Source organism: Gracilinanus agilis, chromosome 4 (genome assembly GCF_016433145.1).
Source record: "Gracilinanus agilis isolate LMUSP501 chromosome 4, AgileGrace, whole genome shotgun sequence".
Lineage (NCBI taxonomy): Eukaryota > Metazoa > Chordata > Mammalia > Didelphimorphia > Didelphidae > Gracilinanus > Gracilinanus agilis.
The window spans coordinates 118,006,235-118,019,575 of record NC_058133.1 but is presented as its reverse complement, the minus strand read 5'-3'; the positions used below and the strand labels follow the sequence as shown (position 1 = coordinate 118,019,575).

General features: G+C 35.9%; 1 protein-coding gene across 4 annotated transcripts in view; it reads left to right on the top strand.

Moving 5' to 3' along the window:
- The window catches only part of INTS7 (integrator complex subunit 7), a 90,578-nt gene extending 80,783 nt beyond the window's left edge, over positions 1-9,795 (top strand). For all 4 annotated transcript variants that reach the window (XM_044676706.1, XM_044676704.1, XM_044676705.1 and 1 more), the window contains 2 exons: positions 7,820-8,005; positions 9,493-9,795. In XM_044676706.1, the coding sequence (XP_044532641.1) occupies positions 7,820-8,005; positions 9,493-9,777 (471 nt within the window). In that variant the 3' untranslated portion in view covers positions 9,778-9,795. The remainder of the gene's footprint in view (positions 1-7,819; positions 8,006-9,492) is intronic.
- Positions 9,796-13,341: the final 3,546 nt, after the last annotated feature.

Genomic DNA, 13,341 nt, shown 5'->3' with positions numbered 1-13,341 from the left:
ATATATATATATATGAAAGCTTCCTATAGATATCTATCTATCTATATATAAACACATATATAGAGAGATTCTATAGTATAGAAGGTAGCAGTTGAGTAGTATTTTAAAGCAAGAGAAGAGTTCTATGAGACATTGGTCAGGAAAGAGCTACGGTCCAAGCAAGGGGCACCAATGGTACAAAGGTGTGGAGAAAGGAAATTGAGTGTTGATTATAAGGATCAGAGAGACCAATTTAGTTGTATGGTTGAGTGTGATTAGAGAAATATGTTGGAGCCAGGTTTTAAAGGACTTTAAAAGCTAAACAGAGGAGTTTCTATTTGATCCTAAAGGCAATTTAGGAAGCTGTTGTAGTTAATTGGACAGAGGGCTATGGTATGGTCACTTTGGTAGCAGTGTAGAGGATGGACTGGAATAGGAAGGAAACTTGAAAGGAGTATGAAGCTATCTGAGTAAAAGGTCTAAGTAAAAGGTAATGGGGTGCTGAACTATGGTGACGGTGACAACCAGGAGTTAAAAAAAAGGAGTCAGACACAAAAGGTGTTGTGAAGCTAGAGATGACAAGATTTGGCATCTGATAGGATATGTAAAGTGTTAGTAAATAGTCCAGGATAATGCCAAAGTCAAAAACGTGAAAGACCACAAAAATGGTGGTGCCTTTGCTAGAGATAAAGATAGAAGCTCCAAAAAGAATGAATTCAAGATGATCCAAGATATCCAATCTGAAATGTCCAGTGGGTAGATAGTGGCACTCGCTCTCGCTCTCTCTCTCTCTCTCTCTCTCTCTCTCTCTCTCTCTCTCTCTCTCTCTCTCCATATATATATATGTCATTGTGTAGGGATTAGAGTTGTTCTAGGGTATTATGCAATTAGTACAACGTTATCTATAAGCAGAAGTACCTGAAGAGTCATCCATAATTTTTCTTCAGTTTGGACTCTTCACAGGACATCTTCTGTGGTAACATTGGTGAGCCAATATAGCCACCTGTTTTGTGCCTAATTTGGTAGAAGATCATTGAACTAATTATCTGTGATTATACTTCTCAAAGAATCCTGCATGATCTAATGTATTCAGGAGAGGCAGCTTGTTGGACAAGTGTCTTTAAGGTTGCATTTTGTCCTGTAGGATCAAATACCTTTTTTCCTCCTCTTTAGTAATCAAATTATAAATTGAACAGGATCTTATATTCTTTTCTCTGTTGTTTTTAGTTCATTTTGCATGTGGTTCTGTGGTCTGCTGAAGTAGTAAATGTCAGAACCAGATTTTGAGTCTAGCACTCTTTCCGTTAGTAAAGAGTACATGTTAAATTATTAAACTTGTCTCAGTCTTCCTTAATCTCTATGCCTTCCCTCTGTTGATTAGTTCCAGTTTATCCTCTGTGTGTGTCTTTATTTATCTTTTTTGTACCTAGGTAATGTTGTATTCTCCATTAGATTTGTGAGCTCCTTAAGAGCAGAGACTATTTTTCACCTCTATATATCCCCAGTACATAGCACAGAGTGAGTGGTGCTTAATAAACACAAAGTGACTGTAGAAAATGTCTGCAGAAACTTATCTAAGATTTCATATTTTCATCAAAGATATCCTTAGTATATGTATTATGAAGCAGTCTCAAAAAATATTGCAGAAGGGGGCAGCTGGGTAGCTCAGTGGAGTGAGAGTCAGGCCTAGAGAAAGGAGGTCCTAGGTTCAAATCCGGCCTCAGACACTTCCCAGCTATGTGACCCTGGGCAAGTCACTTGACCCCCATTGCCTACCCTTACCACTCTTCCACCTATAAGTCAATACACAGAAGTTAAGGGTTTTAAAATAAAATAAAAATATTGCCGAAATGAGAAATTAGGTTGTGAAACACTGATGTCTTCTCTATTGTCTCCTTTGAATATAATAGTATATCTAATTTATCTCTCTTTTTTTGGCCATTAGTCTGATATCTTTCTTTTTTCTGAGTACTTGAGTGCCTTCAAAATTATGCCATCTCCTGTACGGGGTAAAAATTATGGTCGGACTGAATATTTAAGAGTTGTAGTTGCTAGGAATCAATTACACAGTTCCAAAATTAAAGACCCAAGTCAGGATCACTTTTTTTTTTTTTAATTTTTAACCCTTGTACTTCTGTGTATTGTCTCATAGGTGGAAGATTGGTAAGGGTGGGCAATGGGGGTCAAGTGACTTGCCCAGGGTCACACAGCTGGGAAGTATCTGAGGACAGATTTGAACCTAGGACCTCCTGTCTCTAGGCCTGACTCTCACACCACTGAGCTACCCAGCTGCCCCCTCAGGATCACTTTTATGGTAATTTATTTACAAATAGGAAGAGTGAAGGTAGGGAAAATCAGAGACAGAGACAGAGAGAATGTTACTCTGATCTGGTCCGAAGGCCCAAACCAGGCAGGGCTTCAGAGGCCCCAGCAAAGTGGGGCACAGAGATTAATTTTAAACAAGACTTTTAGCCACAGGGCCTCTTCCAAGGCAGGAGGCCTCTTCAGAGGCTAGTGCCTCCAGAAAAACCAAAGAAAAGGAGTCAGCCTTCCACTCAACCACATGACAATCCAAAAGGAAGCAGTCTGAAGTCTCAAACCTGAGCTCCTCCAAGGCCAAGTTCAAAGGGCAAAATCCCCCTCACATGAAGTTACCATCATATTTAAAAGATAGTTCCTTGCGTCACTTCCTGCATCCACCCTCCAGTTCTACATGGACTAATGGCAGCTTTAACCTTGTTTCACTTGTTTTTGATTTGTCACTTACTAGTACATGTGGGTCATAGACCTTCCCCCTCGTCACTTAATTCAAAGTGGGGTGGGGTATACATATTTCTGGTGGCTAAAGTCTAAAGAATAAATAGGGGTGAGCTAATTCCATCTTCATACTCCAGCACAAATTTCTTTAATGTCTTCTTTGATCTGATCTAGCAATTCTTCTTCATTTTTATCTTAAAATTTTTTAATGATGCATGTTGATAATAATGTTGATAAAAAATGTTATTTTTACTACTCAGTAAAGTATATCAGGTTTTGAGATAATAGACATGTTGTGTGTTAAAAGTCCAAATATGGTGCCTGATCAACATGCATAATAAGTATCTAGTACATGCCAGGCAATAGACAGTTCCTCCTCTCAAGGACCTCATAGTCTAATAGGGGAAAAGAACACAAAAACACCAGATACAAACAAATATTCTAAGACTAAAAATTAATGTCCAAATACTTCAAGTGTTATTTTTATAAGATTTATTAATAATAACTTGAAGCAGAGGAAAGAATAGCCTTAGTAAAGAGGAGTTGCCGGGCCCATGAAAATTGGGGAGAGAGCAAGGAAGAGAGCACGGGAAGAAGAGAGTGAGAGGGTGAGATTATAGCAAACTTATTTACAAAATGTGAGGACGAATGTGGGGAACATAATTCGAGGAATTCTGGGAAAAGTAAAGGAATTCTGGGGAGCATAGTCCTGGGGCACAAAATGCCATTTACACAATATGGATAAATATATGCATACAAAAATACACACACACATATACATATACATATACATATACATATACATATACATATACATATACATATACATATACATATACATATACATGGTGGTGCCCTTGACAGGGAAAAAAAAAAGTTAAGTTAGGAAGTGGGGGAGTTTCATGTGAAAGAGAATGAGTTCAGCTTTGAATACATTGAGTGTAAGATGTATGTGGGACATCCAATTCAAGTTATCCAGTAGGCAGCTTTCTTGAAAAATCCCCAAAGATGTTAAGCAATAAATTTTTTCCCATTTTTTTCTGGTACCCACCTTAAAATTACTGAGTATCAGTATAAAAAGGGTATTGTCAAATTCTTCCTAGAATTTCTCTTATTCCTTTATCCTCTGCAATGGGTGTTGCATAAAATAAAAAATTAACTTTTTTTACCATTTTGTTTGTGTTCATCATACATACTTTAAGGTGAAATGACCTTAAAATGCCATTTTTGTTGCCTTTGGATATTTAATGAGCTGGCTCTACTGATCCCTTTATTTGCCTCTCTGAGGAGAGCCTGTAGACCATTCTTCCATTTAGTGACAACTTCTTTGTCTTCTGGTATAATTTGGAGCAGGAAGGTTGATATTGATTAATTTCTTTTTCCATCACTTCACCACCTTCACTGTAGCTGACTGGAGGTGGTAAATGGATTCACAGATTAGGGGCCCTTTTAAATGTTTTTGTCCAATTGAAATTGTCAGGACCAAAGAATTCATCAGTGAAAGGCCAGAGTTTGTTGGTTCTTAGCTGTTCTGGTCTGGTCCTTGGAGACTCTTTGGCCAGTCACATTCAAAGTCCTTCCAGTTGTGGTGTAAAGTTTCCCAGAGCTTTTTCTCTTTTGGCACAACTTTCAGGATTCAGTGATTATTTCCATGTCACAATTAGATATCACAGGACCTGAGTGGAAGTCTGAGTAAAGTGGAAAAAATTGTCTCAAGCTCTTTGCATGTCAGGCATGTTCTGCCCTTTCCTAAAGTTGGCTATTCCTAAATCACTTATACAGAGTACTAAGTACCTACCTACCTTTTTAGAGTGAGTGTCTACTCACTTTTTAAAGTAATATTGTAGAAAAGGGAGAGAATGAAATTTCTAAGAAATGAACATTCTATGGTAAATTTTTTCCATGATCTTCTTTTATTGTATGCTTTTGGCATAAGTCTTAATAGGTTCAGAAATTAAAGATTGCTGCTCAATAGAACAGAATTGCTGTTATTACTGTTAGAACTAGGCTTGTCTTCTTCCCCCTCTGTTGTTAAGAATATTGTTATAAGCAATATAGTGATCAGGGACAGTCCCAAGGGATTTATGAAAAAATGCTATCCACATCTAGAGAAAGAACTGTTGGAGTAGAAATGCAGAAGAAAACATGATTTATCACTTATTTATTTGAGTATATGATTTGGGATTTTGGTTTTATAAGCTTACTCTCACATAATGAATAATATGGAAATAGATTTAATACATGTATAACCCAATAGAATTGCTGTCAGCTTCAGGAGGGGGAAAGAAGAGGAGAAGGAGACAGCATGAATCATGTAACCTTGGAAAACTTACATGTAAATTTGTTACTGGAATAAAATTAAGAAAAAATTTTTTAATAAAATTAATAAGAAATATTGTTATATCTAGATATTTTCTCAACTTAATATAATATATAATTTTAGCTAATTTGATTAGTAGTAATTTATTAACATACCAGGTAAAATTTTATAGAAACTTTCCACGATTGTAAGAGCTCATTTATGTCAATAAGAGAAGTATATTTTATTTGAATTTGTAGTTCCCAAGTAACATGTTCAAATAAGTAACATGCTCAAATAAAATTCAGTATTGCTTTTTTGTTTCATCAGTTAGAAGTTTATTTTCTCAGATTTCTTATGTAAAAATATCAGTGTTATGGCATATAGATTCAATTTCACATTAGAAAGATCAAAAGACTTTAAGCTGTTAGGGCTATCTAATTTTTGAAGTCTTCAAAATAATAACCAATAGCTAACATTTATATAGTGCTTTACTTTGTGCGCTGTGCTAAGAACTTAACAAATATCTCATTTGATCCACACCACAATCCTTAGAATTCGTTGCTGTTATTAACCTCATCTTATAGATGAAGAAACTGAGACAAACAGGTTAAGTGATTTGCCCAGAGTTATATAACTAATAAATGTCTGAGGTCAGATTCGAACTCAGGACTTACTAACTCCAGGCCTAATACTATCCACTGTGCCACCTAGCTGCCCCTAAAAATATCATGAGTCATAACCCACTAAACATAAAGATAACTTATCCTAATTGAAAGTATTAAAACTAACAAGTAGGAAGCAGCTAGATAGTTCAGTAGATTAAGAGCCAGGCCTACACTTCCTAGCTGTGTGACCTGGGCAGGTCATTTAACCCCCATTGCATAGCCCTCACTGCTTTTCTGCCTTGGAACCAATATGTATTATTGATTCTAAGATGACAGGTGAGGGTTTAAAAAAAACCTAATATGTAAAACATTTTAATTGTTTTTTTCTTCTGTACTATGATGACTTATTTGTTTAAAATAGCCCTGTAATTTTAAGTCTCAATTCAATATTTATGTATTGAATATTACTTAAGATGAGGAGTAGGACATTGGAACATGAAAACTAATATGTAATTCATTCCCACTGAATGCCTAGAAAGATACATATATGTACATTCTATAGTAATTATTTCACTGATCAACTCAAGCAAGATAGGGGTCCTTTCAGCTTACACCTATCTGGGGTGAGGTGAACAAAGGTTTTTTCATAGGGAGGCAAAAAAAACTTGATTGGAATTGCTTCGTTTTGAATCTGCAGTAAATGACTAGTACTAATATACCCATGAACATGGAAATATAAAGAGTGATAAATGGAAGTGGGACATGGAAGAAATTATCTGTCATATTTATGAATAGGGTAAGAGTTCATTTCCAAACAAGAGATTGAGAGAGGTTCATAGGAGGTAAAATGGATACTTTTGATTACATAAAATATAAAAAAAATTGCACAAACAAAAACAATGTAACTAAAATTAGTGGAAAAGCAGGAAACTGGAGGAAAAAATCTTTGCAGCAGATTTCTCTGATAAAGGTCTCATATCTAAAATACATAGAGGACTTGGTCAAAATTATAGGAAAATAGCCATTCCATGATAAATTATAAAAGGCTATGAATTGGAGTTTTCAGAGGAAGAATTCAAAGTTATTAATAACCACATGAAAAATGCTCTAAATCACTAATAATTAGGGAAATGTGAATTAAAATAATTCGTGAGGTACAACCTCATGCCTCTCAGACTGGCTGAGATGACAAATGATGAAGAAGAAGATAACATGCTGGAAGGGATGTGAGAAAATAGGTTATACTAATGCACTGCTGGTAGAGCCATAAATTAGTCCAACCATTATGGAAAGTACTTTGCAACTATGCCCCCAAAACTCTTTTGACCAGTAATTCCCTAACTAGGTTTATATCCTAAAGAGATCAAAGAAAGAAGGCAAGGGCCTGTATGTACAAAGACATTTATAATGGCTCTTTCTGTAGTAGTAAAGAATTAGAAACCATCAATTGTTGAATAACTGAAGAAGTTAAGGTATATAATGGGATGAGATACTGTTGTGCTGTAAGACATGATGAAAGAGATGGTTTTAAAAAAATAACCCCAGGAAGACTTCTAGAACTTATACGAAATGAGCAGAACCAGTAGAAAATTTATACAATAAAAGCAATATTGTAAAGAAAATCTACTTTGAAAGCCTGAATAACTAATCAACACAATGATCCACCACAGTTCTGAAGGACTCATGATGAAACATGTTCTTCACCTCCAGAGAGAGAGAACTGATAGTTGCAGACTGCAGATTGAAATATACTATCTCCTATTCATTTAATTTTCTTTTCTTTTTTTTTTTTTTAAACCCTTGTACTTCGGTGTATTGTCTCATAGGTGGAAGATTGGTAAGGGTGGGCAATGGGGGTCAAGTGACTTGCCCAGGGTCACACAGCTGGGAAGTGTCTGAGGCCGGATTTGAACCTAGGACCTCCTGTCTCTAGGCCTGACTCTCACTCCACTGAGCTACCCAGCTGCCCCCAATTTTCTTTTCTTTTGAGGGAGGGGACAAGAATAATGTGGAAATTTGGTGGGTATATAGGTATGTGTCTGTATTTGGTTTGATTTTTCTTGTCTTAATGTGTTGGGGGAGGAGAAAGAAGAAAATTTGGAATTGAAATTTTAAATTTTAATTAAAAAAAACATTACTCTTAGTTGTTATTGATCTTGATATTGGTATGTTTCAGCTTGCTTTGTCACCTTCCCCACGAAACCCTACAGAACCCATTGCAGTCCAGAATAATCAGCAACTGGCTCTAAAGGTAGAGGGCGTAGTTCAGCATGGATCCAAACCAGGACTCTTTCGTAAAATTCAGTCTGTCTGTTTGAATGTCTCTTCAACATTACAGAGTAAATCTATACAAGAGTACAAGGTAAGGAATGTCCCTACATTTTTCCAAATTGTACTTTAGCATAAGCACCTTGTCAAAATCTCTAGGTCTGGATGACATTAATTTCAAGATCTCTTTCTGTTTTATTTTGCTTTATATTAAATCATTTTTAGCATTCACAAAAGGAAAACGTCTAACACTCATAGAACACAGATAAGTTTAATGGAGCCTTCTGTGTAGGGTGCATATATAAGTTTGGAAGACAACTTATAAAGAAATCTGTGGTATAAGTGACAGTCAACCTTAGAATCAGAGCCCTGGGAAGGCCCAAATTCAAATCTAGCCTCAGGCACTTACTAGCTATATGACCTTGGGCAAGATACTTAACCTCTATCTCAATTTCCTCAACTATAAAAAGGGAATAAAAATAGCACCTACTTCCCAGAGTTAATGTGAGGATCAAAATAGCATTCACAAAACTCTTAGCACAATGCTTAGTACATAGTAATACTTATATAAATACTGGATATTACTATCATCATCATCGTTGTTGTTGTTTGCTTACTTACAGCTAGAAACAGCTTACTTTACTAGCTGAAGCTAGAATCTGGGTGTTCTGAACGCATTGGTTTTTGTCTTCAATGACCTTTTCCATGCCCCACTTTGAATATTTACTCATAGAGAAAAGGAGTAAAGGAACAACTACACAGGGTTGTAGATGTAGTTACCTTAATTCCAAAATTAGATGGAAATAGGGTTTATTTATGAACATATGAGAATGCCTCTTAGTGAATTTGGATTAGTAGCTTGAAAACCCAGGATTATAAAGAAAAGACTATGAAAGGGAGGAGCAAAAATGGAGTCACAGAGCAGTGCAAGAGACAGGAAGGGCATTGAGCTAAGCACAAGATGAACAAGAATACTCTTGATTTAGGCTTTATATTTTTCAAGTTTGAAACAACAAATTGAAAATTCTCCTCAATTTCCCTCCTATTTTCTTCTCTTAATCAGAAAATTACTAATAAATATCTATCGAGCACCTATTTTATTTAAGCACTACTTTGAAGAGTGTTAAAATAAAGCAAGGTTTGTGCGATTCCTAGTCAAGGCAAATATTAAAGAGAAATTCCTGCTGCTTCTGTTTGTCTGCAGTTCTCTATGTGAATGGACAAACCAGTAACCATAATTGTTGTCAATCATTAACACCTTGTTCCAATACTGTTTCCACCATTAAGAAGATGTTTTACACATCTGCATACTCCCTTACAATAACAACTACCCCCAGTGAAGTACAGACTGAAGAAGAGAAGTTATAGAAGTAGTATCCCACTCTATATTATGGAATTGTGTCACTGATTCTATTTGTTATTGGGTGAATTAATAAATATGCTTATTGTATGCTATCAATAGTACAACTGCTGGGAAAATAAAAACAAAAATTATGCCCTTTCTTAAAGGGATTTCATTCTAATAGGAGATTCTACACCTAATAATACCTAATGACAATCTGAATAATGTCTCTATTCCAGATACCTATTGACAGTATAACCAATGAGATGGAGCAGAATGTTGAACCACACAATGATTACTTTAGCACTCAGTTTCTGTTGAACTTTTCTATCCTTGGAACTCATAACATCACGGTTGAGTCTTCTGTGAAGGACTCCAATGGAATTGTTTGGAAGACTGGACCTAAAACCACCATCATTGTGAAATCTCTGGAAGATCCTTATTCTCAGCAGGTTCGCCTACAGCAACAGCAAGCACAGCAACCTTTGCAACAACAACAGCGAAATGCATATTCTCGGTTTTAGCCACCAAATGTTCTTTTTTTTCCCCGCTCATCTAGTTGTTTTGTGTTTTTTCTTTTCTTTTAACCCTTACCTTCTGCCTTAGAACCAATGCTGTATATTGGTTCTAAAGCAGAACAACAGTATGAGCTAGGCAATGGGGATTAAGTGACTTGCCCAGGGTCACACAGCTTGGAAGTATCTGAGGCAAGATTTGAACCCAGGATCTTCCCTCTCCAGGCTTTTTATCCACTGAGCCACCTAGCTGCCCCCTCCCTCATCTAATTTTTAAAAACCATAGGAATAGGAAAAAGAGGTTAATATCTTCCCTGCCTGCCTTATCAATTGAGAATATACATGAAAATTTTCTAAAGCAAATTAGCATTGTCTAAGGTTTAACCATTATAATTATCTCTAATTTAAGGCAATTGACTGAAATATTCAGATTACCTCCCATATTGAGTAATGATTCTCTAAATTTAAATCTGATCCACATGTGTGTAATTTTCTGGAGGAGAGGCTAACTGGTAAAGAAAATAAGTGGTAGTTGGGGTCTCTGGGAATTTTTGTCTTCTTTCAAGTGTTAGGTTTTTCTTTATTAATGCAGATAGACCCATTCTATGTTTTCATACTGATTTTCATAATGGTTTGCATTCTATATGACTCCAGTTTTTTGTGCCTTGGCTACATTGTTTTTGTTTTAGAGAGAAGTCTTTAGGTCATTGAAATAGGACTTCACTCTCTAGTAAGGATACTCATCCTTAAAACCTCAGTTAACTGTAGTACTCAGGGAATTGAATATATGTTTCAGTACTTGTTGAAAGTCTTTCAAAAATATTCCCATGCCTTTTCACAGTATAATGAAGATAATTTTTTTGACAAGCCATTTTGATAATAATGAAATTAGAATTGCTTTTATTTGGATTTAGTGTGTTTTCAGAACAATATGGGTCTAGAAAGCCAGGCACATACCATTTCATACAGCTTAGAATCTTAATAGTCTACACCAAGTACCAGTTTTCATTGGATAGCTACAGTTTGGCAAAGCACTATTATCTATATATGCATTATCTATTTTGTGAGTTAACCTGTGATAAATTTTTTAAATCAAATTTATCTTACTCTGTCACCTGGCATATAACTGGGCTGCCTCACCATAATAACAGCTTGTTGAGGAAATAGTCATTTTAATGTTAACCTCAAGTCAAAAGGAATTAGACTTTCTAATATAGTACTCTGTTTATAATTGGTATCTAATTGAAATGTTTATTGAATAGAAGGCAGATCAGTTTCAAATTTAAAAAGAAGTCAAAGAATGACTTTGCAGAGCTACATTAAAAATCTATATTGAATTATTTGTACAGCTGTGCCCCTTCATTCAACAAGTTTAATTAAATTCACCAAACATTAAGTGTCTACTAGGCTCTGGGGATCAAAAAGAAAAAAAGAAACAGTCCCTTTTTCTGTTGAAGCTTAGGATTCTCCTGGGGTATGGAGAGAAAGAGGAATAAAATATGTCCATAAGCAAAGACAAAGTACAACAGCAATTTAAGAGGAAAACAGCACTTGTAACTGATTAAAAAAAAAAAAAAACTGGCAGGGGCTCTGAGGGCATTCTAAGTGGAGCCATAGCTTGGTTAGACATGAGGAGCTGTAGGTGTGAGTATGGCATATGCTAGAGCCTGATCTGACTTGGGAGAAGAAAGATTGACTTGAAGTAAGGGTATGTGTTAGTTTTTATATTGTTGGTAATAGCAAAGTCATCATAGAGCTGAAGGGAATTTATGCCATCTAGTTTTATTTTACAGGCGGGGAAATTGAGATCCAGAGATTCTATGACTTGCCAAATATCAAAAATTCAAATCTAAGTACTCTGATTAGAGCCAGGGCTCTTTCCACTACAAGGCTGACTCCCTGGATAGTCAGAATGAGTGCTATCAGCTCTGGTTCAAGCTGAATGCAGCAGCTAATATAAAATCACCCAGTAGACCTTTGGCAACTCTTAACAATCAGGAACTAGAAGTCCCAAAGAGATTAGTGGTCAAAAGATACACAGAGGTATTTCTCAAAAAAATACAGACAACCACAATAATTTTTAAAATGCTCCAGATCATTAAAAATTAGAAAAATCAATAATAATGAAATACACGTTCAAATAATTCTATGTTCCACTGCACCTACGTCAGATGATAAGAAAGGAAAATGGCAATTGTGAGAGACTACTGCACAGTTGGTGTAGCTGCAAATTGGTATAGGCATTCTGAAAAGAAATTTGAAGCTTTTCTCAAAAAGTCACTCTTTGTCCATACCCAAGTGATACCAGTACTAGGTCTATACACCAAAGATATTAAAGGAGGAAAAGGACTTCTGTATAAAAATAGTCATAATAACTCTTTTTTTACAGTGGAAGGAAACTGGAAATTAAGGGGATGTCCATCAGTTGGGGAAGAGTTAATAAATGAATACGTGTATTCTTATGTCCTGTAAGAAATGTTGAAAATGTATTTGGAGAAACCTGGGGAGATGTATGAACTGAAAGAGTGAAATGAGCAGGCCCAGAATACATTATACAGCAATGTTGTGAAGTAATATAAATTAATAGAAATGCTAATCAGTGCAGTGACCCTACCATAGCATGCTGGTGATGAAACAGGCTCCCAAACCCTTTGAGAGGATAATCTCAAGGTATAGAAATGAAAGTTTTTAACATGGTCAGTGTGAAAATGTTTTGCTTACCTACACATTCTTGTTAAAAGGGATTTGTTTTGTTTTTATAATGGGGGAGGGAGGAGGAAAGGAAAGAAAATACTTATTAGTTGAAAATGAAATAATTTTCTAATTAAAAATGTATATATATATATACATATATATATATGAGTATATGTGGTTTTTTTTTTAACACAATCAAGTCATACCACTGACTTGCTCTGTGACCTTAGACAAAGTCCTTGATTTCATCTTAAGAGTGAATCTACAATGATAATTTAAATAATTCCTGGTACCCTTCAGTGATATTAGAAATGACTTTTGGGGATCTTTTATGAAGAAGATGCAAGGTAGCAACTAGTCAGCAACTGTTACCCAGTGAAACTGGTCCAGACCTACTTTTAAACTTGTTTCTCAGAGCCTACTCCTGTCAAAAGCCTAAATTTGAATTACCATATAGCCTTGGGTTCCTTTGGCCTGGAAATCTCCAAGAAGCCCACATGCCATGCAACTGGCTGCTGCTTCCCAAGCCCTTCCAGCAGGTGGCATGATACTGCCTCTTCCTCATTCCTCATCAGAAAGCACAAACCCAGGTTTTGATCTTTGTATTACAACAGACTATACTGACTCATCCCCTGCTATGGTGTGTCCCAGTCAGAAATAACAATTCCAGGTTCATTTTCATTCTCAAATGGAAGTTTTAAGTGGAAAAGTCATTTTCCTTCTTTCCTAAATATCCTAAATGCCCAATTGATTTTTTAGAAAGGGTCATAGGTTTCAGAACTGGAAAGAACTTTGGAGTCAACCTTTGACCCTTCCCCGCATCTTTCCTTTATACATAATAGTCAAGAGAATATTTATTGACTCACCCGATGGAATTCT